Source organism: Mustela nigripes, chromosome 16 (assembly GCF_022355385.1).
Source record: "Mustela nigripes isolate SB6536 chromosome 16, MUSNIG.SB6536, whole genome shotgun sequence".
NCBI classification, from domain to species: domain Eukaryota; kingdom Metazoa; phylum Chordata; class Mammalia; order Carnivora; family Mustelidae; genus Mustela; species Mustela nigripes.
Genome location: NC_081572.1, coordinates 54,648,343 through 54,675,672, shown reverse-complemented (window position 1 = coordinate 54,675,672; position 27,330 = coordinate 54,648,343). Strand labels below are relative to the sequence as shown.

The 27,330-nt window shown below is 44.1% G+C and overlaps 1 protein-coding gene across 1 annotated transcript in view; it reads left to right on the top strand.

Moving 5' to 3' along the window:
* Nucleotides 1-27,330, top strand: part of DNAH9 (dynein axonemal heavy chain 9) — a 314,812-nt gene that overhangs the window by 150,159 nt on the left and 137,323 nt on the right. Inside the window, exons 37-42 of the mRNA XM_059380821.1 lie at nt 993-1,166; nt 1,667-1,874; nt 13,878-14,043; nt 15,676-15,778; nt 16,306-16,545; nt 25,898-26,059. Coding sequence (XP_059236804.1) covers nt 993-1,166; nt 1,667-1,874; nt 13,878-14,043; nt 15,676-15,778; nt 16,306-16,545; nt 25,898-26,059 — 1,053 coding nt within the window. The remainder of the gene's footprint in view (nt 1-992; nt 1,167-1,666; nt 1,875-13,877; nt 14,044-15,675; nt 15,779-16,305; nt 16,546-25,897; nt 26,060-27,330) is intronic.

The following is a 27,330-nucleotide window of genomic DNA, read 5'->3' as shown; positions in this document are numbered from 1 at the left end:
TCACGATCCCGGAGTCCTAGAATCGAGCCCCGTGTCGGGCTCCCTGCTTGGTGGGGAGCTGGCTTCTCCCTGTCGCTTTGCCCTTCCCTCCACTCGTGCTCTCTCTCTATCCCAAATAAATAAAATCTTAAAAAAATAATAAAATGCCCAATCTGGGTCTTTTTTTAGGTTTTCTTTTTTGGGATGTTTCCTAGGTCTGCCTGTTCAAAAAATAGGCTTCCTGCCTGTAGTATGCAGGTACACTATGGGGGTGTGTATATGTGTGTGTGCACGCATGTACGTACATGTTGTGTGTTTCAGCTTGGACGCAATGAGATTATTTGAGTCTACTGGATGTCCAGCCCTATCCTGAGGGGCTCTTGATCCAATGCATATGCATGTAAATTATATGTCTCTACCTGTTCCTTCTGTCAGAAAAACCAGCACAACTTTGTCTCTGCTGCCCCTACATTTTAGAAATTTTAGCTCTTGGAGGGACCCTAGAAGTCCTCTTCTCTAGGATGCTCATTCTACAGATGAGGGAACTGAGGCTCTTCTTACCCTGTCACCCTTTACCCCCCAATGTCAGCAGCCACCATCTTATTCTGTCCCTGACCGCCACCCTGGAATGGCTGAGTCTCTCAGCTATCTGGGAGGCTGTAGGTCCATCTATCTCTTCAGGAGCTCTTGGCCACATTTTGCCCATCTTGGGGTCATGGGTGCTGCACCAGTATTCTTACACCCCTCTCCCTGCACCCCACAAGGATGCTCAGATGCAGTGTCAGCCACATGGTCAAGCGGTGGCACATGTACCTGCTCAGGGCTGGCCCCTGAGCCGCTGTGGCTCATCAGGGCTGATACCCGGGGAAGCAGCATTCCTCCTGGAGAAGCTGCTCCTTCGAGCAAAGCATCTCACGTTCCCCACTCTGACCTCCTGCCTGAGACCAGGGCAGTGTGTCCCGGCTTCAGAAGCTCTGGAGAGCCTTGCCCCCTGACCCGCTCTGTGTTGGCAGCTCGTGGACTACCGAGCAGAGTTCAGCAAGTGGTGGCTGACGGAGTTCAAGACGGTCAAGTTTCCCTCTCAGGGAACCATCTTTGACTACTACATAGACCCAGCAACAAAGAAATTCGAGCCTTGGTCCAAGCTCATCCCCCAGTTTGAATTTGATCCTGAGATCCCCCTGCAGGTGAGTGTGGCCCAGTGACCGAGGATGTACGGTTGCCCCAAGGACCTTTAGTGGCTCTGGTGGAAGCCTCTTTATAAGCAGCCAAGCATTTTAACCTTGCAATAACTAGTCATCCTCCGCTACCCAATTTTCAAGAGGAAATCCTAGTGCAAGGAACCCACAGACCCATAGCACCCCCCACAAAGACTAGGTAACTTGATTACCAGACTCCACTGGCATCCTGGGGAACAGAGTGGGGAGATGGCAGGGTAGAAGGTTCCCAAACCTATAGGGAGGTTGCAGGGAGGCAGACAGAGCTGGCAGAGGGGGGAGGACGTGCTCTCCACCCAGAAGAAAGAGCTTATGGGATGGTCTTACTCTGCATTTGAAGGAGGAAGACCCTCCTGCCCGTGGTAGCCAACCAGCACTGCCAGGCCTCTTCTGAAATGCTCCAGAAAGTTCTTGCCAGGCCCCTGTCACTCCCATGAGCCCCTGGCACACTCATTGTGTTCTCACCGCAGGCTTGTTTGGTGCACACGAGCGAGACCATCCGAGTGTGCTACTTCCTAGAGCGGCTCGTGCAGCGGAGGCGGCCTGTCATGCTGGTGGGGACTGCGGGCACGGGCAAGTCAGTGCTGGTGGGGACCAAGCTGGCCAGCCTGGACGCCGAGGAGTACTTGGTGAAAAGCGTGCCGTTCAACTACTACACCACGTCGGCGATGCTGCAAGGTGAGGGCCCGGAACGCGTGGACGTTGGGGGCTGGGGGAAGGGGTGTCTGAATGGCCACGTGCCTGGACGTGGAAATGGAGCAAAGCATCAGCACCTGTTCGGCCTGACGTCCCCTGTGCCCACACTCCCCTCTCGCCCCTCCTGTCCTTTCTCCACCCCAGCACCTCTGTTCCACTTCTCCTGCACCCTCAACACGGACTTTCTCATCCCGCCTCCTTCCTTCTTCCCTGGCCTCTCAGATCCCTCCCAGGCCAGGGGTTCAACACAGAGAAGTTCTCAGGACCTGGATGCCAAGGAGCGCTGACACCCAGCGAAGGAGAGCCACAGGCTTGTAGAAGCGGCTCTAGGGATCATTTCCTTCGCCCTTCCTGTCTTAGAGATAGGGAAACTGAGGCTCGGGGAATGTACACAATCGCCCAAGGTCACCATCAAGCAGCAAGGCAGGCAGGATGCATCCAGCCTTCTGAGCACGTGGGGCTGCTTTTCATGGGGAGTTGACGTGCTGGGCTCTTGAGTGGGTCAGAGGCTCCCCCCGCAAAAAAGGAGTTTTCGCCTTTCTAGAGTCACTTTCTCCTTGACTCTCACTACCTGTAGGGACTCCTTGTATATAGAAACAGTATAGAGAAATGCTCATTACTTGACCCCTAGGAGCAGCTCCCTTTTCAAGGGGTGCCCGAGCCAAGTTCCTGGTGATGGGAGAGCACCGGTAGGGCCGGGGTCGGGGGAAGCCCTGCTCGTATTCTCTCCCTGCACCTGGGCAGTGCTTCCTGCAGGAGACCACAGTGCATGGCCACACCCACAATGCAAAACCACAGACCAGGAATTCCAGGCACCGGACTATTTGCAGACTGGTAAATCAGAAGCCATAGCTTAGTACAGGGAAAGTAAGCCTGGCATATTGCCTGTCCAACACCCAGGCTGTAGGCTAGCAGACTTGCAAAACAGGTTTCACTGCAACTTCCTCTTGCTCAGCCTGGACCCGTCTCATATACCCCATCCTTCCGCGCCATCCCCCACCCTAGCGAGAACTTCAGAGTCACCCAGCTTGGTATTGGCAGTGTTCTGCCTCCCCAGCTCCCACAGAAAGAACAGCTCACTTCCCTCCTTCCTTCTGCCTATCCTGCCAGGTCTTCTGGGGTCGGGGTCCCACTGTCTGCTCCCTGCCTCTCAGTGCAGTCAGGCAGCCAGAGCCCCTCGGTGACAGAGAGACTCTCCATTTCTTTGTCAAGGGAGCCTCTGGGCTGCATCCCTGGCCGGATTCCTAAATGTTCCACACAGTCCGTCCCAATTCAACAAGCACCTGTCATTCACACATGAACGTTAACAAGGAAGACAACGTGAAACGACGGAGACTCATGTTAGGACTTCACCATTGGTCAGTGATGTGAGCATCTTCTGTTTGAATAGCCAAAGAATATGCCATTTTCTAAAAACATTTTCTTATTTGAGAGAGAGAGAGAGCACGTGAGCTCAAGCAGGTGGAGGGGCAGAGGGAGAGAGAGAAGCAGGCTCCCCACCAAGCAGAGAGCCCGACACAGGACTCAACCCCAGGACCCCAGGATCATGACCTGAGACGAAGGCAGATGAAGAGTATGTGGATTTTTTGTGCTCTTCACAATGTAAACATCTGTAGGCGTGAGGCACTTTCAAGTTTAATCTGCACGATTAATGTGTTTTGTCCACCACTTTCTGAAATCTGTGTGGGCAACAAAATCTATCTCAATTTCTGTAGCATAAATACTCCAACCATGGCCCATTTCCAGCTTCCAGTGCGAAGTCTGCAAACGGTGGGCAGGAAGAGAGGTATAGGAGCGCCCCCTGTGTGGTGTTCCCACTTCCCAGATAGGGTAGGCAAAAATAACTTCGAGGGCACAGATGATGGTAGGACAAGGTAAAATAACTGAGATGTGATGAGCTTTGAGTATCTCTACCTTTGTTTTTAAGAAAAGTTAACTGGTTGTAAGTTTATTGAATTTATTGTTGAAATAATGATTTAACAACCCAGCTGGCAAGACTCCCTCGGTTGTACCAGTAAGCTCTCAGAAGGCAGCTCCAGTAAACCGCTAGCTGTGTCCTTACTCCAGAAGACCCCAAGCGCCATCATGGCATGCCACGACAGCAGCCATGTGACCGGGACCCAGCGGTCGTAAGCAGACTTCACCATGCCTGGCTGGCTCACGCCTGAACACTGCTCTTGTTCACGGGACGACAGGACTCTGCACTCATTTGTAAGCCTGGAGTCCAGCGACTGATCAGATGATCAGACCTCCCCATTCACTCCGACTCACGCTGCTTACAACTAGGCTAATAACAACTGGTGTTTAGCAAGCACTCACCAAGTATGCTTCACGCACCAACCTGAGATCGGGATTTTGGACATTGATAAATGATCTAGTCCCGTCCAGCCCCATGAAGTAAGTCCTTGAATCATCCCCATGTTCTTGGGAAGAACATCAAAGCACAGAGAAGTTAAGTAAGCTACCCTAGGCCAAACAGTACGTGATGGAGCCTGGGCTTGAACCCAGACAGTCCAACTTCCAAGCCTGTGCTCTTAACCCTGAAGTTAACCCTGCCTCCCTGGCAAGAAAATACTTTGAAAACAGCAGTAAATGTTTGCTATTAGTGCTCTTACCCTTAGTGGGACCATTCGAGTATTCTGGGGGAGTTGTTTTCTGGAATCCTAGTATGAGGGTTCTTCGTGTAGAAAAATACTTTAAATGGAGAATAAAAACTTATACTCAAAGAAAGGTAGATGACCTTCCTGCAGTGCCCAGACCTCCCTCTCTCTCATTCTGGGCCCCTAACCTGGAGGACTGTCCCCTCCTCACCTGCTGGAACACAGATTTATCCAAAAGCATCAGATTGCTGTCAGTAGACCCAGGAGAACACTGGCTCCTTGCTCCTCACCAGATGCAACATTTCTGCATCCTGTGACTTCCCCAGCAGCCTCTGGATCCCATCCATCCTCCACACTAAGGATGGATGAGGCAGGGGTCTCTAACCTCACCCATCCAGAAGCACGTAGGAACTGAGGAGTCACCCAGAGTCCCAGAGGAGCCAGTGAAAATGCCAGAGTCCACGCAAGAGAGGTCATACCCTCGACTCTGAAAAAAATGCTGAATTCCCTTATTGGACCCTCTTGCCTCTTTCTTTGCTCACAATCCAAACAACTTTGTTTCTTTGGCTTCTCAGCCTAAAACATTTTAGACGCAACAAAATGGCAGATGTAAGGGGGCCCACGACACTTAGAAAAGGGGGAGCCAGAAAGCTGATATGCAATAGGAAATGGAAACTTTCAAAAAGGAGCTATAAGAACTCCAAGGGTAGCTGCTCTGCCCTGGACAGAGACAGATTCCCCCACCCACGTCCTGACCCCAGCCCTCCTTTTGCCTTTTTTTGCAGCTGAGTGTTTGCATTGCTGGCCGTGCTTAAGACCCCGTGTAATTACAAAAGGATGGAATGTGTTGTGAAGCAATCTGCTTCAAAGGGCAAGTGGTACACCCAGACACATGTGCAAAATGTGCATTTTTATCGGGTCTATAGAGGCAAATGGTGAGAAGTAGCCTAATTATACACATGACAGAGTGCCAAGCATTATTGCAGAGAAAGAGGACATTCTGTATGAACAGAGTTGGAACTATGTCCACAGCTTTGTTGCATGAGAAAAGCAAGATGCAGAAGAGAATATACGGTATGCTCCAAAATGTGTCACATTTAAAGAGAGATAGAATGATAAAGAACAGGGGGTGCCTGGGGGCTCAGTCAGTTGAGCATCCGACTCTTGGTCTCGGCTCAGGTCTTGAGCTCATGGGCATGAGTTCGATCCCCAACTTAGGCTCTGCACTGAACCTGGAGACTACTTCAAAAAAAAAAAAAAAGAAAAGAAAAACAGACTGAGGGTTGGTGGAGGGGGTTGGGTATGGAATGGTCTAGAAGGGTGGTGGGTATTAAGGGCACTTGTGATGAGCGCAGGAGGTTGTATGTAAGTGATGAATCCCTGAGTTCTACTCCTGAAACCATCATTGCACTATGTTGACTAGTCAGAACTTAAATTAAAATTTGAAGGAAAAAAAAGAGATACATTAAAATATTTATATATATTTTTATACTTACATATAATTAGACTATCTCCAGGAGGACATATAATAAACTGATAAGAGGTGCCCCTGGCAGGGGAACTGGATGCAAAGAAGGACCTGGGAGAATTCGTTAAACTTTTTTAAAAATTAAGAACTATTTCAAGCATGCAGAAATGTCCAAATATATATATATATAACAGATGCCCATGTATCCCCGGCCCAGATTTCACAGACGTTACGGCCCTGTCATTCTTGCAGTGAATCTGAGCATTGAGAAGACACCCCCATCTTCCCTCCGGGCCTGTCTTTGAAGACCGGAGTTGCTGTGTATCATTTCAAACTTACACCTTTTTTTAAGTTTTAAAATTCCAGTTAACACATGGCGTAATATTAACTTCAGATGTACAGCAGAGTGATTCAGAGCTTCCCTAACTACCCCTGCCCCCATGCTCATCACAGGTGCCCTCCTTAATCCCCATCGCCTAGTTCACCCGCCACCACCACCCCCCCTCTGGGGACCATCTGTTTGTTTTCTATACTTAAGCGTCTGTTTCCTGGTTTGCTTCTCTCTCCCCAGTCCCCTGCCCTTTTCTTATTTATTTCTGAAATTCCAGATACAAATGAAATTATATGGTCTTTGTCTTATTTCACTTAACATTATGCTCTCTAGCTCCATCACTTCACGGCAAATGGCAAGATGTCCTTCTTTTTTATGGCCGGGTGACATTCTATTTTATACACATCACATCTTCTTTATCTATTCACCAGGTGATGAACACTTAGGCTGTTTCCATAATTTGGCTATTATAGATAATGCTGCTAAAAACATCAGGGTGCGTGTATCCCTTTGAATCAGTATTTTTGTATCCTTTGGGTAAATACCTAGAGTACAGTTGCTGAATCTTGGATAGTTCTTTTTTGAGGAGCTACCATGCCCTTTTCCACGGTGGCTGGCACCAGTTTGCATTCCCAACAGAGCATGAGGGTTCCTCTTTCTCTGCTTCCTTGTCAACACCTCTTGTTTCTTGTGTTGTTGATTTTAGTCATTCTGGCAGATGTGAAGTGATAGCTCATTGTGGTTTTGATTTACGTTTCCCTGATGATCAGTGATGCTGAGCAAAATGGATGAAAGACCCAAATGGGAGACCTGAAACCATGAGAATCCTAGAGGCAAACACAGATAGTAACTTCTTTATCAGCCGAAGCAACTTCTAGATATGTCTCCTAAGTCAAGGAAAGCAAAAATCAAACATAAACCACTGGGACTACATCAAAATAAAAAGCTTATGCACAGAGAAGGAAATGATTAACAAAACTAAAAGGCAACCTATGGGATGAGGGAAGCTATTTGCAAATGATGTATCTGATAAAGGGTTAGTATCCAGAATATATAAAGAACTTAGACAATTCAATACCCAAAAAATCAAATAACCCTATTAAAAAGTGGGCAGAAGACATGACTAGACTTTTTCCAAAGACATCCAGATGGCTGACAGACACGTGAAAAGATACAGATTTACACTTTTAGTACATATATGTACCCATAAAAATACACAATGTTGTGTTACAATTACACTTTAAACATATATCATACTGTAACTTCCTTTAGCAACTTTTTAAATCATTGTCTATTTCGATACATGTACATCTATTTCACTGTTTTTTACTGCTGTGCAGGATCCCATTGTGTGAATAAACCAGCCTGTTTATCCATTTTCCCACTAAAGGCAGCAGATTTTCGACATTTTCCCTTTAAAAAAAAAATCATTGAGTTATAATTGACCTACAACACATGGCACATATTAAAGTATACGGTTTGATAAGTTTTGAAATATTTACACACCCTTGATGCTATCACAACAGTTGAAATAATGAGCGTATTCATCACTTCTGAAAGTGCCTCTCCCCCTTATCTTTCCACCGTGCCCAAGCCTACACAAGCACTGACCTACTTCTGTCACAATAGGTTAGTTTGCATTTTCTAGAATTGTCTATAATGGAATTATAATATGCACTCCTTTTTGTTTTTTTCACTCAGCATGATCTCGAGATTTGCCATGTTGTTGAGCGTATCAACAGTTCATTCTTTTTGTTCTTGAATAGCAAGATAAAGTATGTAAAACACTCAGAATGGGTCCTAGCTTGCAATAAGGGCTTAGTAAATGGAAGCTATTATTATAATAATATCAAATCCTTCTTGAATTTAAGGATCTATAAATACTACGCAATAATTTCAAAACCCTACTGCCAAAACAAAAGGAACACAAGCAAAAGAGGTGGTTAGGGGGGTTAACTTCAACTATACTAAAGGACATAAAGGACATGTTTTATGTAATGTTTATACTGTGCCAAACTTTGGGTCTTACCCTCTTGGTTCATTTAACCCTCCCTATCCAATGAGACAATGTCAGTGATGCCTTTGCCTGCATGCAGCAGAAAATATGAGAATAATGACATAAACACATTTTTTTTCATGCAACAACAAGTCTTGAGGTAGGCAGATGCGAATGCTAAATCAATGGCTCAATGATATCAATGCTATAATTTATATTCTCGCAGTTGCTCCCTCAGGGTGGCAGAATGGCTGCTGCTCCAGCCATCACATCTGCATTCCAAATGGAAAAAAGAAAAAGATGAAGGGGAGAGTTAGTGCCCATGCCAGGAAATAGCAGCTCTCCAGAATCCCCAGTGATCTGGAACATGGTCACCCTAGCTGGAAAGTGACTAAAGAGAAGGAACTGGGAAATGGTGTCCATGACAGATCCAGTAGTTTTCTGTTTCGGCAAGATGAGAAAAATGAGGCTTGCAGGTGTTAAGTGACTTCCCCAAAAGTCACACAATGGGTTAATAGCCAAGCTGTCTTATTTCATCGAGCTTATAGCCTCATTCTGCTTTGATAAGACTGTAAGTCATGCTTCTCGCTTTCCATAATAGAATGCCAGCTCCGCTTCTGTTCATCTGATATCTAGAGCACATGGATATCTTTCCCTTTGATAGTAAATAAAATAGGCCCTTCAGGTAGTCATCGAAACATCAGATTTCTCTATTGACTTCTCTCCAATAGCTGCCCAAAGCACAGATTTAGAATGCTGACACCTCATGCTGAGGGAGGCAGGGACCCACGTGCCTCCCCATTGCCCCAGCTCCTGCAACCCCCACAAACCCACCGCATTGCTTTCATTCCCTTTCCCGCATTACAATTTAATGATCTACCCTTGGGCTCTGTTCAGGGTTAGTATGATCAAAGATCATTTTAAGTTACTTTTATATCTCCTGTGAAACCCCAGTTGAAGGTTATGCCCATTCTGTAACCTGATATCCCTTTTGTAAGTATCCCTAATACGTGCCCTTTAGAATTTAGTGGCCGGGAAATTTCTGTTCATAGAAAATGAGAGGCGGATTTGTTCCAGTAAGCCAGGATGACGTGGCTGCTGTCATTAAACACAGATTTAGTTCTGAGGTTTCAGGTAGGCAGTTCGTAAAGGACAGTGTGCAATACATTTTGATTTGGTTGTGATGACAGACGGGCCCAAAAACGTTTCTTCTCCGGTGTTCTTTTGGAATCCCTGTTAAGTCTCTTAATTGGTCTGTTTTATGTCTGCTTAAATACTCGAAGCCTCTGTTCATTCTTTTAGAAAATATAAGTAATTTTTAAAACTAAAGAAATTTGCAATAACCCATAGACGGGATGATCTAGAAAGAGAGAAAGGAGAAGCAAAGAAATGTGCCAAGTCCTCCACGGGCTTATATTCACAGCACAAAGAGAGGAGGCTTGAAGATAATGCTATTCGCAATTTGGAATTCTCTTGACTAGCCACCTGTGATTTAAATTATTAGTTGAACAAATATTTGAGTGCTTAATTGCCCTAATTGGTTAGGAATTCAGGCATCAGAACCTTTGTGTAATAGGGCTCTCCATAACCTTTTCATGAAGTTTGAGGTTGGACAGGACCAGAAAAGATCAGACTCTTGACCTCAAAGGAGCCCCATCACACTTCCGTCATTACTACTGACAGCTCTTGTCCACCTGCCTTGCTGTCTTTCAAAAAGGAGATAACACAAGATGAAATCACAAAAGATATGTCACCTCGTGGGCAGGACACACTGCTCAGGACAAGCGAAGGTAGTTTCAGAGTATTAAAAAAAAAAAGGAATACAATATATGTTTCAGACAACAGAGAAACCATCCTATAAATTTTGGTACCTCCAAATTTTGGAACACAGTGCAGCAATTAAAATCATGTTTTAGGAGGATATGTTTTTACATAATGATGTTTACGGCACATGGGTTGAATATATATATAAATAGAATGTGCAGTATAATTCTGATTTTGTAAAGGAGAAATGGAACAGAGTGAATAGACTGGGATAAAATGCATTACAATATTGAAACTAATAGCTCCTGAGGGGTGATCGAATCCCAGATAATTTTCACTTTCATCATTATGATTTTGTGTTTTTTTAATCTTTATATCCTGAATATGTATTCTTTTTGCAAGCGTCGTGCAAGAGCACGTTACATTTGGAGAGAAAAAATGCAAAGCCTTTCCAGTAATAATGGAAATGTCTTAACTCATGAAAAAACTAGACGACGCGGGAAGAAAAGAGTTCCAAGGGAAGGAAAATCGGTGTGAAGCCGGACAGGATTTACTGCTAAGGATCTCTGTCAAAAACATGGTCAGGCAGTGAGTTCACCAAACTGGGGCGTTGTCAGGGGCAGAAGCCGCGTCATGAGAGCGTTTGACTGGTTCACGGTACAATGACACCAGGTGACCTGGGTAGAGTCCTGGACAGGAATGGCCAGGGCAGCCCTAGATGGAGACTGGGGTTTGAGGGCTTCTAAGGGTTCTCTCCCTAAGAGATGGATGAGAGAGGCACTAGAATCAGTTATCTACGGACCTAGATCCTAATTCCAGCAAGACTCGTAACCTGCCTTAGCCTCTGTTTTCTTAGTTACAAAATGGCAGTAATGTGTCTTTCATTGCCATTCATGGGGTTTGTCGTAAAATTCATTCATTCACTTCTTTGTAAGTGTCTTTCAGACACCCTACTGTGTGCTAGATAATGTTCTAGGTGCTGGGGTTAGGACAGAAAAACAGAAAAATGCCTGTCCTCATGGAGTTTATAGTGTGGAGAGGATAAGATAATACATAAGACAAATAAGTAGAATATAGAGCATTTTAAGTGAAATTTTAAGAAGAAATGAAGCAGGCACAGGGGATTAGGGGTGAGGAATTAACTTTGGCCCTAGTGCAGGGCAGGACTCACTGAGAAATGGCATTTGAGCAGACAAATGCCCGATGGAAAAGAGGGAGCAAACTGGGCTGACCTTTGGGAGAAAGGATGGCAGGCGGGAGCATCAGCTAGAGCAAAGGCCCTGTGGCAGGGAGTGTAAGAGAGCAGGACGGCTGGAGCAGAGAGTGTGGACAGGGGAGCATCAGAGAGAAAAACAGAGATACAAGGTTTACGGACATACCCAGACTGGCTTTTGCCCCAGGCGGGATGGAATGCACCAGGTGAGTTGTAAGCAGGAGACTGGCAGGATCTGATTCACATCATGGCAAGGGGACTCCTGTCTGCTCTTTTGGGAATGCTACATAGTGACAGGATCTAGAGCGAAAGCAGGAGGTCACTTGGGTGGATCTAGCAGGTGAGAGCCTATGGCCAAAGGGTGGTCATGGTGGAAACAGTGAAATGAGAACAGATGGGAACCCACTTTGAAATGGAAATTGCTCCTCAAATCCACAATGGTGTTGAAATATTGCGGAAGGAACTATGTGACTAAAAGCAGAAGGCAGCTGGCACAGGACATGGCTACTGACTGAATGTGAGGCCAGTCCTTGTGGAGAAGTTAGGTAAGATGTTGCCGATGGGGGCGCCCGGGTGGCTCAGGCAGTTAAGCGTCCAGCCCTTGATTTCTTTCTTGATTTCATGATTTCAGGCTCGTGAGATCAAGCCCTGCATCAGGCTCTGCGCTCAGTAGGGAGTCTGCTTGAGGTTCTGTCTCTCCCTCCCCGACTATCCCCCAACTCATGCTTGCTCTCTCGTGCTCTCTAAAGCAATCAATCAATCAGTCAATCTAAGAAAGAAAGAAAGAAAGGAAGGAAGGAAGGAAGGAAGGAAGGAAGGAAGGAAGGAAGGAAGGAAGGAAGGAAAAGAAAGAAAAAGAAAAGAGATGGAGCACATGAACTCCATACCCAGGTATGGGCTTGATTGTCAGGACTTGTTTACAACAAGGCAGAACCCAGAAGATTGAAGGGAGGATGACAATTCTTTATGTTTCTCACGTGTTGAGTGCCTTCACCACCAACCTGTTTGCTAATGCTGAGATCCACCCCTGTCCCCCAGTTCTGCCTGGAAACAATCACTTGACCCCCATGCCATCCAAGATGTGACTTGGAGGAGAGCTTAGTCATGGGGGGTTCAAAAATGTATGTGCCTTTCCCAAGGGATTCCTCCCTCCCTGGAGGACTTAACATCCTCCTTTTGGGGTGACCCAGTGTGTTCGCACTTGCTAACTGACATGCTTTCCTCCTCAACAATCCTTTAGAAGCAAAAGACTTAATCAACCCAAATTATAGGGGTCTGCCTCATTCCAGGGATTGATTTGAATATCACTGCTCTGGGGAAAGGAGATTTTCCCTAGTAGAAGGACTGTTCTCAAAAACATGTCCTTGGCAGCCCATTAGTTATATTTCATTTTGACAGATCTCGTATATAGTTGTTATATCTTTAGGGGGAAAAAAGGTGTTGGGTGATTAATTGGTTGATAGGGTATGTTAATTGAATGCTAATTAAATTTAAATCTAATTCATATTTGAAACGCTTACTTTAATTCAGGGCCAGAAAATTAGAATATTCAAGCTTCTTGAAGGAACTTGTCTTCCTATCTGTCACCTCCAAATGTCTATTGACACTTTCTCCTTGTTTACAAACTTGTTTTTCAAGAGAAGGAATCAGATGGTTCTTAGAGCTTCCAGCTGTAATAAGTGTCAGTTCTCGCAATACATATTTAATTGCTTTATTGGGGGAAAAAATTATATAGATCTCTACTGCATTACTTAAGGTCTCTCTCAACAAGTCCCATCAGGCTGGGCAGGGTGTTTTGTGAAGGGACAATTCCAGAAGAGTCTAGGTAAGTCTCCAGAAAGGTGCTGAGATTCTGTGCATGGAGCCTGATACTAACCTGAAGGCAGCAGAGGAGTCCTTCAGGGTGCTGGAAGCTTCTGGGAAATTCCCTGAGGCTGTTTTTCACCCCAGGAGGAGAACTCTCTGAGACCTCTGCTGACAAGCTATCCACTACTCCTGTCTTATCCCTCGGGGGGAGAAGGGGCCCCCACCCACCCCGATTGGGAGCCACAGAGCCTCTGTGCTCCTACACTGTGTGACCCAGAGGAGGCAGGTCTACCCAGGATCCAATTATCTATAGATTTCTTTGAGGGTCGAGCCCCAGGCCTCCCGACTGTGAAGGTTTCTTCTGTTTCTACTCCATAAGTCAAGAAAACTGGGGACCACAATTATGACAGGTGGAGCATGGGCTCTGAAATTGAACTGCTCCAGATCTGTACCCCAGCTTCACTTTAGAGAAGTGCCTTTGTTCTTCCGTGCCTCAGTGTCCCCACCTGTAAAATGGAATGGTCATACTAATCTTGCACGGATGTGGCATGGCTTCAGTGAGATTGTGCATGTTTGCGAGGACTTGACACAGGACACATTGTAAGGTGTTGAACTCCTGGTTGATGCAGTCGCCCTCTACCAGCTGAGTCCTGGCGTCACCGCTGGTCCCATAGAATATCCCGGATCTCATAGTAAGTGCTGCTGTTTGCAGGCTGCACCACTGCCTGCCCTTCACCCCTGTTCTCTCTCTGTGCTGGCATCTGAGGTTTGAACCTCCCTCCCTCACTAACTGGCTCATCTCCTCAGCTGTCCTGGAAAAGCCTCTAGAAAAGAAGGCTGGCCGAAATTATGGCCCCCCAGGCCACAAGAAGCTTATCTATTTCATCGATGACATGAACATGCCGGAAGTGGATGCCTATGGAACCGTGCAGCCCCACACCATCATCCGGCAGCATCTGGACTATGGCCACTGGTAAGAGCAGGCATGCAAAGGGCCTGGGGCCCATGGGGTGGTTGGGAGTGGAGGAGGCCTAAGTCACGGCTGAAGGCTATTCTGCTGGACCCACAAACCACAGGTGAGTGCTGGTGCTCAGTGAGAAACCCCATAGCAAACCACATTCCTCATGGGATTCTGTTTCCTGGGGAGTTTCCAATGGGCATTCATGCCTACATGGGAAGTTTGGTCCAGGAAGATGCTGCACTCTCATCTAAAGGTAAAAAAAGAAAAAGGCCTACTTTTTTCTTCAATGTTCACCTCAAAAGTTGCCTTCTCCAAACCCCCAAATCAGAATTCACTACTCCCATCCCCCACTGTGGCCCCACAGCCCTAAGCAGGCACTAGAGTGAGAACAGCCCCCACGCTATGGAGCACAGAGAGGTTGGCAGACCTTCGCGGCCTGTGTCTCCTTTGGAGCGACTCACAGAGTCTCACACTGTCTCTTCAAACAGCATAATTTTTCATGGCGAAAGGTCTGAACTTTAAAAAAAATAAAAGTCCATGGTTGGACACCCCACTCTGGCCCACCTTTCTACCCTGCATTGAATTAACTGCTGAGAAAATGGTCAGTGCAAAGAGGGAACTAACTTGGAGAGAATGATGGTTGTGATGATGCCCCAAGTTGCCTCTCAGTCATGCCTCACGTCTTTGCGGGATGCCTGCCATGTATGGCCATCCGCATCCACACCAGCATCTGGACTGTACTGGGACCCTTCAGCCCTACACATACACTTCAGACTTCAATGAGCAGTAGGGACTCCCTGGAAACCCTGCCCTGTCGCCTTGGCATGTTTACGCTTCCACTCTCAGCAATGGCTATTTCATGCCTTGGGACTGTCTGTGAGCTTCCCACCCCACCTCTACCACGGGCGCCATCTTTGTTTTTTTTCTTCCACATCTGTACAAGTTACCTGCTCCCCCCTGCTTCGCTTTCTCACCAGTCCTGGCACACCTTCTCTGAAACTGAACCATCACCAGCTCCTCGCTTCTACTCTCTTCCACCTCCTGCATTAACCACCCCTCATCTCCTGAAGAGTTCCTTCTCCTCAATATGGAGACTCACCTAGATTTCCTCTATTGTGTTCAGAAACACCATTTTTAAACTATTGGCCTGTTCTCTCTCCCTACAAAGCCAAATGTCTCTGCTCTGTTTACACTTCCTCACCTTCCCTGTCACTGCTCACCCTACTACCTGTTTTCTGTTTTTTCCACTTTACTGAATGGTGGTTCTTGCTCAACCCCTAACTCTCTGTTTCTGTAAGATCCAACAGACCCATTGGATTGGGTTGCTGTCTTCCTCTCTCTACAGCCCTGGACGTGCTTGACTGATTTCTCCTTCTGGGGGCCCATATACCCTGGATTTCCACCCTACCCCTTAGTCCATTTTTATGGCTTCTTTCTCCTCCACTACTCCCATCAATGTTGGATCCCTCTAGATTTGGGCCTAGGCTCTTGTCCTTTTTCAATCTCTACCAATGGATCTTGACTTTTTTTTTTTTTTTAACACCCAAACTCATGAATGGTAGGACACATCCCACCTCACCGTGACAAGGTATTCACCTGCCTGGTCCCTCACCCAGCTCTCACTGTGGTTTCTGTCCATTCCAGGTATGATCGGAACAAGCTGTCCCTGAAGGAGGTCAGGAATGTGCAGTACGTTTCCTGCATGAACCCCACTGCAGGCAGCTTCACCATCAACCCACGCCTGCAGGTATGGGGGGGAGCCGGGGTACCCAAATCCTGAATAAAGTCTACCTTACCAGAGCAGGTATCACTAAGTGACAAGTAATCATTGGCCCTTTCACTGTCCAGCCTTTGAAAGTGGCAAATCATACAGGATGCTGATTTGCATTTCTCCGGGGACAAAGGTACTTCCAGACCCAGAGCCATGAAGTTTTTTGAGCTAGAAGGTGTCATGGAGTCCATCTGATTTGGCTCATCTTCAGAGAGATGAAATGTCTCTCATGCGGACTTTCAGTATCAAATACTTGTTGGGACTCGAATGCTCTGAGTTCAAGTTCTGCTCTCTTCCTACCTGCGGACATCTTTGACTAAAGGCCCAAAACCCACTACCGCTCTAGTCATTTAGATTCAACCTAACTGTAGGTTCAGCATGAGGCATGTGACCAGATTATAGAATCCAAAGCCCTTCTAAGAATTCCTCATTATTTTACCCAAATCCCCAAGAGGCAATTTTGACTCTAACTCATGACTCTGACATCCTGTTCCCCTGGGCAGCGTCATTTCAGTGTGTTTGTGCTCTCCTTCCCGGGAGCGGACGCCCTGGCCTCCATCTACGGCGCCATCTTGACTCAGCACCTGACGCTTGGACATTTCCCAGCATCCCTACAGAAATCCAGCCCCCAGCTCATCAATCTGGCCCTGACCTTCCACCAGAAAATCGCCACCACGTTCCTACCCACAGCGATCAAATTCCACTACATTTTCAACCTCAGAGACTTTGCCAACATCTTCCAGGTGAGTCCATCTGCCAAGAGACACAGTGATGATCTGGTCCCTTACACTCTTAGTAAAACAAGAGTGAACACCAAACTCTTAGGCCAACGCACAGGTCTTTGGAATCATGAGCTAGTAAACAGGTGAACAGGGTACCATGGGATCCTCGAGGAAGGACATCAACCAGATAGAGTTCTGTCTGCCGATGACACCATTCCCCAGGACACATTTTTAAGTTGATTCCTTTGGGTTGCAGAAGGCTCGGCACCTTGAAGAAAATGGTATAGAATGATTCTACTGTGCCTCGGAAGGAAAGCAGAGAAAACTATTTTGCAGGCCCTGGTGCTATACCCATTATTCTTGGGCACAAAAAGAACGTCCCCTGAGTCATGCAAGAGAGATCTGCTTCCTGAAAAAAAGCCATGTTGGAATATTCATAAGACACCATCTGCCAGCCTCTGGGAGGCCTCGGTTTAAAAACTCTAGGTTCCTTTCCAGGCCACAGCCATTTGATTCTCTTTGAGCTGCTCCTCTGAATAGTGATGGCCTGTCTCTGCCTGTTGCTTTCCACTGCTTGACCCTGACCGCCAAAATGCCCAGAGGGCAGTGCGGCAAACCCCAGCCCCCTCTTCCTTTTGGTCAGGCACACCACCCTCACGGGGTGTGGAGAGTCCACGACTTTCCCATCCTGGACAGGAATCTGCAGAAACTGCTTCTCAGAGAGACTCCTCCCCCAGAAAGCCCTGAGAAAAGATAAAAGAGAAGGATGCCTCTTACACCAAGCAGAGGCCACACCTGGAGGGGAATGTCTGTCTGACTGACCAGGGAGGGAGGCGGGCCCCACCACAGCGGGTACAGCTATCTGGAATTCATTACCCATGGCCCTACCTGAACAGGTGGGATTCTGGGGAACCTCAGACTGGCAAAGGCTCCGACCGTGAGAACACCGGGCCTGCATGGTCCAGCCAGGCGTTTTGGTTGGAAAGAGAAGAAATTCCCTAAACATTAGTTCAGAGATCTAATTGCTGTGTTCCAGAAGGGCTGAACCTACCAGTGCAGACACCGAGACCCACATGAGGGCAGGGCTTTGAGAACACGCGTTAGCTGGCTCAGGACAGCCCTCCTGGGTCCTGGACCCCTCGTAGACATTAGCTCTGCTAAACACGAGGAGAAACAGAGACCCTCCAGGGCTTCTGTAGATTTTCCTGAGAGCGTACCGCCGGCCAGTGAAGGAACTAGAACACAAGCCTGGGTCTTTGGGTTCCTGGCCAGACCCTCCGTCCTCCACACCATTCTGCCCATCTCATCTGTGCTTCCGACAAAGAAAACGAGCATAAGGTAGTTGAGGCAGCAAGAAAGACTACGCTCGAAGCCTTGTAGCATGAGGGCAGGACAATCACCAAGTTTGTGCGTGCCCACTCTCGTCTCTCATCTTTTGAGTATTAACAGAGAAAGACCTCTCTCTTTTTTAAGATTTTATCTATTTATTTGACAGAGAGAGACACAGCGAGAGAGGGAACACAAGCAGGGACAGTGGGAGAGGGAGAAGCAGGCTTCCTGTCAAACAGGGAGCCCGATGCAGGGCTCAATCCCAGGACCCTGGGATCATGACCTGAGCCAAAGGCAGAGGCTTAACTGACTGAGCCCCCCAGGCATCCCAGAGAAAGACCTCTGTTATCACACACCCCCTCTCTGACACCTCACTGCAGCTTGGCGTGGTGGGGGAGTCACCCTCTGCATTTCCAAAATGCTGAGAAGGGAGTTCACATTGTCAGAGCAAATTCACATCACTCATAGGGCAGAGCTAAAGGGAGGAGAGCCTCAAGTGTCTTTTATCAGAACCATCCCACTCCTGTCCGGACAGACGCCTTGTCACCCTCACACCCTGAATTGTATTCTCATGACAAGCCTTGGGGATGCACATTGTTATACCAATTTCAGAGAGGTTCGGGGAAGTTATCAGCTAGGTGACAGCATGAATGGTCACGAAGGTAGAAAGTACACACCTTGTCGTTGGAAGGAATAGGAAAGCATCTGGCCCCGTGGGAATGGAGGGAGAGGTGGAGGGGGCCGCTGAGAGACGAGATCGGAAAGATCACTGGAGGCCAGAGTGGGCCCCACATAGAGTCTGTAACAAGAGCTAATATTTACGGAGCACAGTCCGAGGCCTTACACATCTGTTAGCGAACAGTTTCATCCTCAAAACGACCGGGTAAGGTGAAATACAGATTCTTTCCAATTGGGAAATGACAGTGCTGTGCCACAAAGAAATCGAGTACCTCAGTCGTGTTTGCACACGCAGCAGTACTGAGACCCAAAGCTAGAATCTTCAGCTCTACAGTGGCAGGTAAGCTGGGGGGGGGGGGGGGAAAAGGGAGGGGGAAGGTCTCTTGTTCCACACGCTCCCCTGCCCCCCAGCCCGTGTCTTTGCCTGACTCGGGCAGCCTGAGTGGTGATCCCCTAGGCTTTCGGCAGCCTGCCAGCTGTCAGCCACCTGCCACAAGAGTGGGTAGGAAAATGCATCCCTCCCTGGGAGTGCCTGCCTCCCTGCAGCCACACAGCCCCCCCACCCCCGCCCTCCTCCTCTAGAGGTCAGTTTCCGGCTCAAGCTTGACCACAGCTTCCCCTGCCTCCTTCCCCTCTTCCTTGCCTGAAGGCCTAATGATGGAAGCTTTGACACAGGGTGGGGGTGGGGGGGATCTGTTAAATGCCTGTGAGAAGACAGGCGTCACCTCGAGAGCACGCTGCTTTCCTCCACTCGGCTTGACCCAAGGCTCGGCAACTCAGACCTTCCCTGCACTTCCCTCACTGTCCTGATCAGGGCACGATCAGGGGCTCGGAGTAGCAGAAATCATTAAGGGCTCCCATTCCAGTGTGACTAAGGGGATGCAGAGTCTGTGCTCGGTGGGCTCACGTCGACTCAGCCCTTAACTCCTGGGCATCCTCAGCAGTTGGCTTTCCCGGGATTATAAACTCCAAGTGATAGCACAGGTCACTGTAAAAGACAGTCTAGGAAGTTGGGGTTCCCGGTCGGTGCTTCTCCCTGCCCTCTACATCTCATCCCTGGCTGATACCTAGGAGAGCCAAGAAGGAGGGAGGCTGAGACACAGGTGTGGGTAGGGCCAAAGGGTCCTAATGGAAATTTCTTTCTTTGCAAAAATAAACTTATCAGAGTATAATATACATGTAGGAAAGCACACAAGTCATAAGCTCACAACTAGGTTACTTATCACAGTCATCACACTTAACAGAACTATGAGAATGAGATCAAGATCTTTAGATCGAAAAACAGAACATTCCCACATCCCTAAAGTTCTTCCTTTTTTCTCTCTTTGATTTGGTTTTTCTCTGCCCCACCCCACCCCCCAGAGGTAAATGCTGTGTGGACTTCTACTTGAACTGATCCCTAAGTTCTTTTGGCCTATTTTGGGATGTTATCAAAATAGAATATTATTTTTGTAACTTTTAACTCACTTTGTAACTTCATTCAGTGTTATGCTTATACTTACATATACAATCATGTTATTGGTAAAAAATACTAGTGATGACTTCCTTCTTTCCAATCCTTTAATCATATAATTTCTTTTTCTTGTTTTACTGTACTGGTTACAACTGCCAGTAAAATGTTGAAGAGAAGTTGTGAGAATGGATTCTTGTTGCATTCCTACTTTTAGGGAAAAAAAGCTTGTACTAGTTGACCATTAAGTGTGATGCTTACTCTGGGTTTTGGAAGACGCTCTTTGCCAGATTAAGAAAATTCCTTCCTGATTATAGTCTCCTAAGAGTTTTAACCATGAGTATATGTTGAAACTTAACAAGCAACTTTTCTGTAGCTCTTAAAATAATTACATCGATTTTTTTTTCTTGTTGTTTCTGGAAATGTGATAAATTACATTGATTATTTTTGAATCTTAGATCACTCTTGCATTCCTATAATCAACCCAATTTAATTGCTACATGTTAAGCCTTTCATATTTTGCCAGATTCCATTTGCTATTTTTAATATGCTTTTTGCACCTCCATTAATAAGATTGTCCTGTAATTCTTCTTTCCTCCTAAAATGCATTGGGAAGTGGTCCCTTTTTCTCTCTCAGTAAGCTTTTGGGAAACACTGTAGTGAGCCTTCCTGAAAAGTCAGAAGAATTTACTGCTGAAACCCTCTGGAGTATTTTTTTTTTTTAAAGATTTTATTTATTTATTCAACAGACAGATCACAAGTAGGCAAAGAGAGAGAGGAGGAAGCAGGCTCCCCGCTGAGCAGAGAGCCCAATTCAGGGCTCGATCCCAGGACCCTGGGATCATGACCTGAGCCAAAGGCAGAAGCTTTAACCCACTGAGTCACCCAGGCACCCCTCTGGAGTATTTTTGTGGAAGAACCTAAGTTATGAGTTCTATTTCTTTGTACACATTAGACAATTCAGATTTTCTATTTCTTCGTGTGTCAGTTGTAGGATATCAATGTTCTCAATCTCTAATTTATTGCCATACAATCATCTATAATATCCTGTGATTGTCTTTTAGATAACTGTTGTATCTGACATTATCTCCTCTTTCTTATACCTGATAATGATTATTTGTGACTTTTCTCATTTTCTCTTTTTTTTTCTCTTTTACCAGTCTTACTAAGGAGTTATCAATTGTGCTAATCTTTTCAAAGAAACTGATAAGTATATACATATGATATCCTTTTTTTGCTTTATATGCTGTCTGTATATGCTGTCTGCTTTTATGTTACTAATAATTGATCTTTTCCTTATAATCTTTTTCTTCATACCTTTAGGTTTGGGTTCTCCTTTTTTTCTAACTTCTTGACATAGCTACTTGTGTCATCAATCATCAGCCTCTCAGCTCTTATAAAACATTCATTTTAAGGCTATGAATTTATCACTAATTATGCCATATACTGTATCATGCAAACTTTTATATGTTATATTTTTATTGTCATGCGCTTCATAATATTTTTTAATTCCCTCTATGATTTCTCCTTTAACCCATGGGATATTTGGAAATATATTCCTTTATTTTATTAGAATTGAGAGATTTTCTAGTTATCCTTCTCTTATTGATGCTTAGCTTAATTCCATTGTTGTCAGAAAATATACTCAATTATTTCATTCCTTTGAAATTTGTTGAGATCTGCTTTATTTCGAAAGGTCTGACCAGTGTGGCTTCTTAAACAGTGCATTCTTCAGGTGCTGAGCGTGGTTGAGTCAATATGTCGATTAGGTCAAATTTGTGAATCATGTCATTGAAATATTTTATATCCCTCACTGGCTTTTTTGACAACCTGTTCTGTAAGTTTCTAAAAAAGTTATGCAAAAACCTCTGTCTGCGATTGTGGGCATGTCCATTTCTCTTTTTGTTTACATCATATTTGCTTTATGTATTTGGAAGCCATGTTTTTATGTGCACACACATGTAGAATTAGTGTATCTTCCTAGTGGACTGATCTTTTTCTTATTATTAAATACACTGCTTTATTTTTTTAAATGGCTCTTGCTTTAAAGTCGGTTTTGTAGAGTAAGGTGGCTATTTCTCATTATTTTAATCCATATCTTCATGCCATACTGTTTCCAATTCCTTCATGCTGTATTGTTTTTCAATTTCTTATTTCAGCCTCTTTTTTTCTTATGTTGAGGGTATATCTCCTATAGGCAACATCTACTTTGATTTTTTAAATCTAGTCTAATAATCATAGCCTTTAAATTAAAATATTTAGTTCATTTATGTTTGATGTTATTTTATATAATATATATTAGGATTAAATCTACTTTATACTGTTTGTTTTCAGTATGTTCTACCTATTCTTTTTTTTTTAAGATTTTATTTATTTATTTGACAGAGAGAGAAAGATCACAAGTAGGCAGAGAGGGGGGGGGGAAGCAGGCTCCCCACTGAGCAGGGAGCCTGATGCGGGGCTCCATCCCAGGACAGTGGGATCATGACCTGAGCCAAAGGTAGAGGCTTTAACCCACTGAGCCACCCAGGCGCCCCTGTTCTACCTATTCTATGTTTCCTTTCCTCTCATCTTTTTGTACTCTATCAAACCAATTACTTTTTATTCTTTTATTTTCTCCCTCTTTTAGCAGATGTCTTTTTATTGGTCATCTAATAATGGTTACCAAATGCATCATTTTGTCCCTTTTTCTTTTATAAATTAGTACTTTATCAGTTGCCATATAATGCAAGATTCCTAGAACAATTTACATCTCTCCAATTTTTATTCTATTGTTATTTTTTAAATTCAGTGTATATTGAAAACCCATACTACACTAATATTGTCTTAGTCAACATTTTTTTTAATATTTATTTATTTATTTGAGAAAGAGACTGAGCAGGAGAGAGAGTGAGTAGGTGGAGGAGCAGAGGGAGAGGGAAAAGCAGGCTCCACTTGAGCAGTGAGTCCAACACAGGGCTCAATCCTGGACCCTGGGATCATGACCTGGGCCACAGGCAGACGTGAAAACAACCGAGCCACCCAGGTGCCCCAAGACGACATTTAATTAGATTTACTCACATATTACTTTTCCCCTTGCTCTTGTTCCTGTTGCATTTCTGATTCTTCCATTTGGAATCATTTTCATTCTGCCTGAAGAACTACTTTAGTATTTAGTGTATGCTCCATTCTGCTACAAAATAACCTCTCAGTTTTTTATTTAACTGGAAATACATTTATTTCTTATTTTTAAAAAGAATTTGGGAAGGGAGTTTAGAACTCTAGGTTGGCAGCTATTTCTGTTGGTATTTTGAGGGGGTCCTTCTACTGTCCTGGCTTCCATGTTTTGGTTAAGAAATTATCTCTCAAGTCTTACATTCCTTTGACAATACACGTTTAGGGTTTTTTTGTTTTGTTTGTTTGTTTGTTTTCTTTTTTTGGTTGCCAACTTTTAAGATATTCTGTTGGTCTTTGATTTTCAAAAATTTCACTGATATGCCCCGATGCCTAAGTGCTCTTTTTTGTATTTATATTGCTTAGTGTTTATAGCACTTTTGAATCTGGGTTGATGTCTTTTCTTTTCAGTTGTATTTTTTCTCCAGTTTTAGAGAAGTTCTGGCCAATATATTTTCAGATGCTGCTTCTGCTTCTCTCTCTTTTCTTCTAGTATTCTAATACACATATATGACTTATGTGTCTCATATGTCCCTGACACTCATTCTTTTTTCTGTTTGTAATTCAATCTGAATATTTTGTGTTACTCTCTCTTCATTTGAGCTAATTCAATTTTCAACTCTGTCCATTCTGCTCTTAACCCCACTGATAAGCTCTTAATTTCATTAACTATAATTTGGGGTAATTTTTAATTTGAGAATTTCCATTTGATTCATTTTTAAAGACTCCAGTTCTTTGATGAAGTTCTTTACCTGATGTCCTCTAATGTCTTGATCATATCAATCATAGTTTTGTTAAAGTTTATGTCTGATAATTCCCAGTACCTAGATCTTCTGTGGGTCAGTTTTTTTCTTGATTTGGCTGTATCACCTGGTATTCCCAGTAATTTTTGTTTGATTGCCAGACATTAAGTGTTTTAAAATGTACAGATAATTTGAGGGTTTAGATGATGCTATTTTCCTTCAGTGATTACTTCTGCATCTGTTTCTGCCAAGCTGCTGCCATGGACTGATAAGATTGAAATTAGACTCCAATTTCTGTGAGGACTAAATGATTTGTGATTCACTCATATTCCTAGTGTATAACCATTTGAGGGGTTTCCTTGGGGTTTTTCACCATGACCCTCTTCTAGGTAATCCCTGAACTTCAATTTTCCTCCTTCCTACCTCTTGAGATAAGTTTGCTCAGCATCTTAACCTGTCATTTGTCTCTCCTTGTCTTTTTAGTTTCTGAACCTGTAAGTCATTAGTTGTGAATTGGCAAATGTCCAAAGGAAAAAGAAATAGTGCCAGGTTTAGGGTCCATCTTTCTTCCTTTTCTTCTCTCTAGAATTCAGCTCTTTGAGTCCCCGCTGCCCTGGTTACTCCCTAATACCTCTAAAAGATGAAACTTTAAAGATAATTTTCCCATCTTTTGTAGTTGACTTCAGTGGATTGGTTTATAATCAGGTATTCTGCCCCTACCGAAAGCAGCAATCTTGATGGAGGTTCTTGCTATGTTACAGTAATTGAAGGATTCAGTATTAGTCTATTCTTTCTTTCAACAAGCACTCATTAAGAATCTAGTATATGTCAGGCACCATGCTAGATGCCAATAATACAATAATAAAAATAAACAATACCCAAAATGAAGTCTGCCAATTTCCCTGCCTTTGAGACACTCATCATGAACTGAAAGAAGCAAACCTGTCCAAAGAAAAGTGATTTTAGGAACAAATAGATGTACATATAAAGGGTGAAGTGGAACACATCAGAGGGAATGCTGTTGGGCAGGAAGAAAGTGTCATGGAAGACTTTAAGAAAGAGAGAACACTTGAATTGGATCTTGAAATGTGAGCATAGCAAGAAAAGCAGAAAGCATGAAGACAAAAAAATTATGCAGTGTCAGAAAATAATTTTAATTTGGTGAAACTGAAATCTAGATTTTTATGGGAAATCATAAGAGTGATCTTGAGGAGCTTACTAGTGGTCCCATTATGACCAGAACTTTATGCCATGCTCATGAGTCAGAGCATTATTTTGTGGTGGTGAGGAATAATTAAATAGCCCCTTTCCCTCTATGATAAAAAAGAAAGCAATGGGGGGAAACCCAGGTCTAATGAGATTGAAGTTAAGGACCTGTTGTGGTTGTTGAAAGACTCTAATCTTGGTGGTCTCCATTTTTCAATGAAAAAGAAGACTAAGACATTGACAAATAGTAACAGAAAGAGGTGAGGTAACAGAGAAATTTTAAAAGAATAGTAAATATTTGGAATAGTCCCTATAGTGTATAGAAGGAGAACATATTATAGATAAATGGATTGCTGACCTGCAAAGGTTAGTTATAGTCATCCCAGCCCTCTGTCATCATCCTGATTTTACATAAGCCATTGTTCCCCAGCCTATTTTTTGAGTTGGCGCTTAGGGAATTGAAATACAGCAGAGAAGCTACCTCTCTCCTCAGTATGGTTAGTTAGAATGTAATGGTCAGAGTTTTAGACTCTAAAGTCAGGCAGACCTGGTTTCAAACCCTTCTGGTTTTGTACTAAAGTCACATACTATATATATGTCATAGACATACTTCCTGTCTTTCTGAATCCCGATCTCCATGTTGTTCAAAATAAATATAGTAAAAATTATTTTGTAGAATCATCATGGTGGTTGAATGATTATTATCTGGCAAAACTTCCAGTCCAGTACCTGTCACATAACTGGTTCAATTAATTATAGCTATTGCAGTTTTAAATTATTGTTCACATGATATTTTTCTCTATTCTCTTTAAAGGGCATTCTCTTCTCCTCAGTAGAATGTATAAAATCCACACAGGACCTCATAAAGCTCTATCTGCATGAATCAAATCGGGTTTATCGGGATAAGATGGTAGAAGAAAAGGACTTTGATCTTTTCGATAAAATCCAGACAGAAGTGGTCAAGAAAATTTTTGATGTGAGTATTGCCCTGAAAAAAATTTTTACATTTGAAAAATAATAATTATGCAGATAATCAACCAAATGATAATATCCAGCTCATAAATTGGGGGCAAAATCAGAGATTAGATAGAGAAAGAAATCTGTCATTGTTTTGCTGAGGTGAAAAATGCTAGGACAACAAAAGGCACAAATAAATCCTAGAATGTCAGTTTTGAAAAGGTCTGTGGGGATCATCTGATCCAATGCTTGCATCTTATACTGATTCCTCTCAATAGCATTTTCTGGATTGGTCATCCCAGTGGATGCTCCAACGTCCTTGAAAATGGCCAGCTTCATCTTTGCCAAGGGAGCAATTTTGGAGCCGCTGATGACCAGAAATTTGGAACAATTTTGAAATGTAGAACCTTTATGATAACTTTAAAGGCTGGAATGTGTTTCTAATAATGATCTAATATGTATTTCCCTGTCCACTAATTGTAGGTCTACATGAAAAACTTTCAAATATTTTAAGATCATTTGTCTTGTCCTTCCTGGATCTTCTCTCCCCCAGACCAAATAGCCTGTGTTCTTTTAAGCCACTTCTGACATGGCTTCTGACATGGAGAAATTTGCCATCATCTTGATTAATTTTCCATGAGGTCCCCCTCCAAAATCATGGTATCTGACTTTCATCACACAACACAACTGCTCTGACCTAGAGCAAAATCATCATTCCCTCTGATTAACTATAATTTTGTTACTGTTTCCCAAAATTGTTCTCCTAACTAGTTGTACTACAATATACTCTTTGGAAAGAGGATATCCATGATAAATTGAGAAATACTTTGTATTCTATCCCCCTCTTAGAAATTCACAATGCTTTCAGTACATTAAAGACCTAAAATTCTTGAATAATCCTGATTCATTTATCATTTCCCAAATGTATGAGACCCTGAAACTCTTTTCCCTTCATAAAACCTATTAATAGTTTGCAGAATGAATACTCCATAGACTTTGTCTTGGGAAGCATACATTAACACAGCCCAAGATCATATTACACTTCTAGTCTCAAAATTATCCCACAACTCACCCTCAGCCTTCTAAATGTTGACCACATCTCCATATTTTCCACACATACTGCTTGTTCTCTCTTGAACTTAGAAATAATCAAAACTTGTATTTAAATGTACCATGTCCCAGAGCTCACCTGGTTAAGTCTAGCATCAGATTTTTCCCTGATACCATCCTGGTTCTACCTCTGAAGATACAGTCCATCCCAACCTACATGATAGGACATCATTTTTTCTT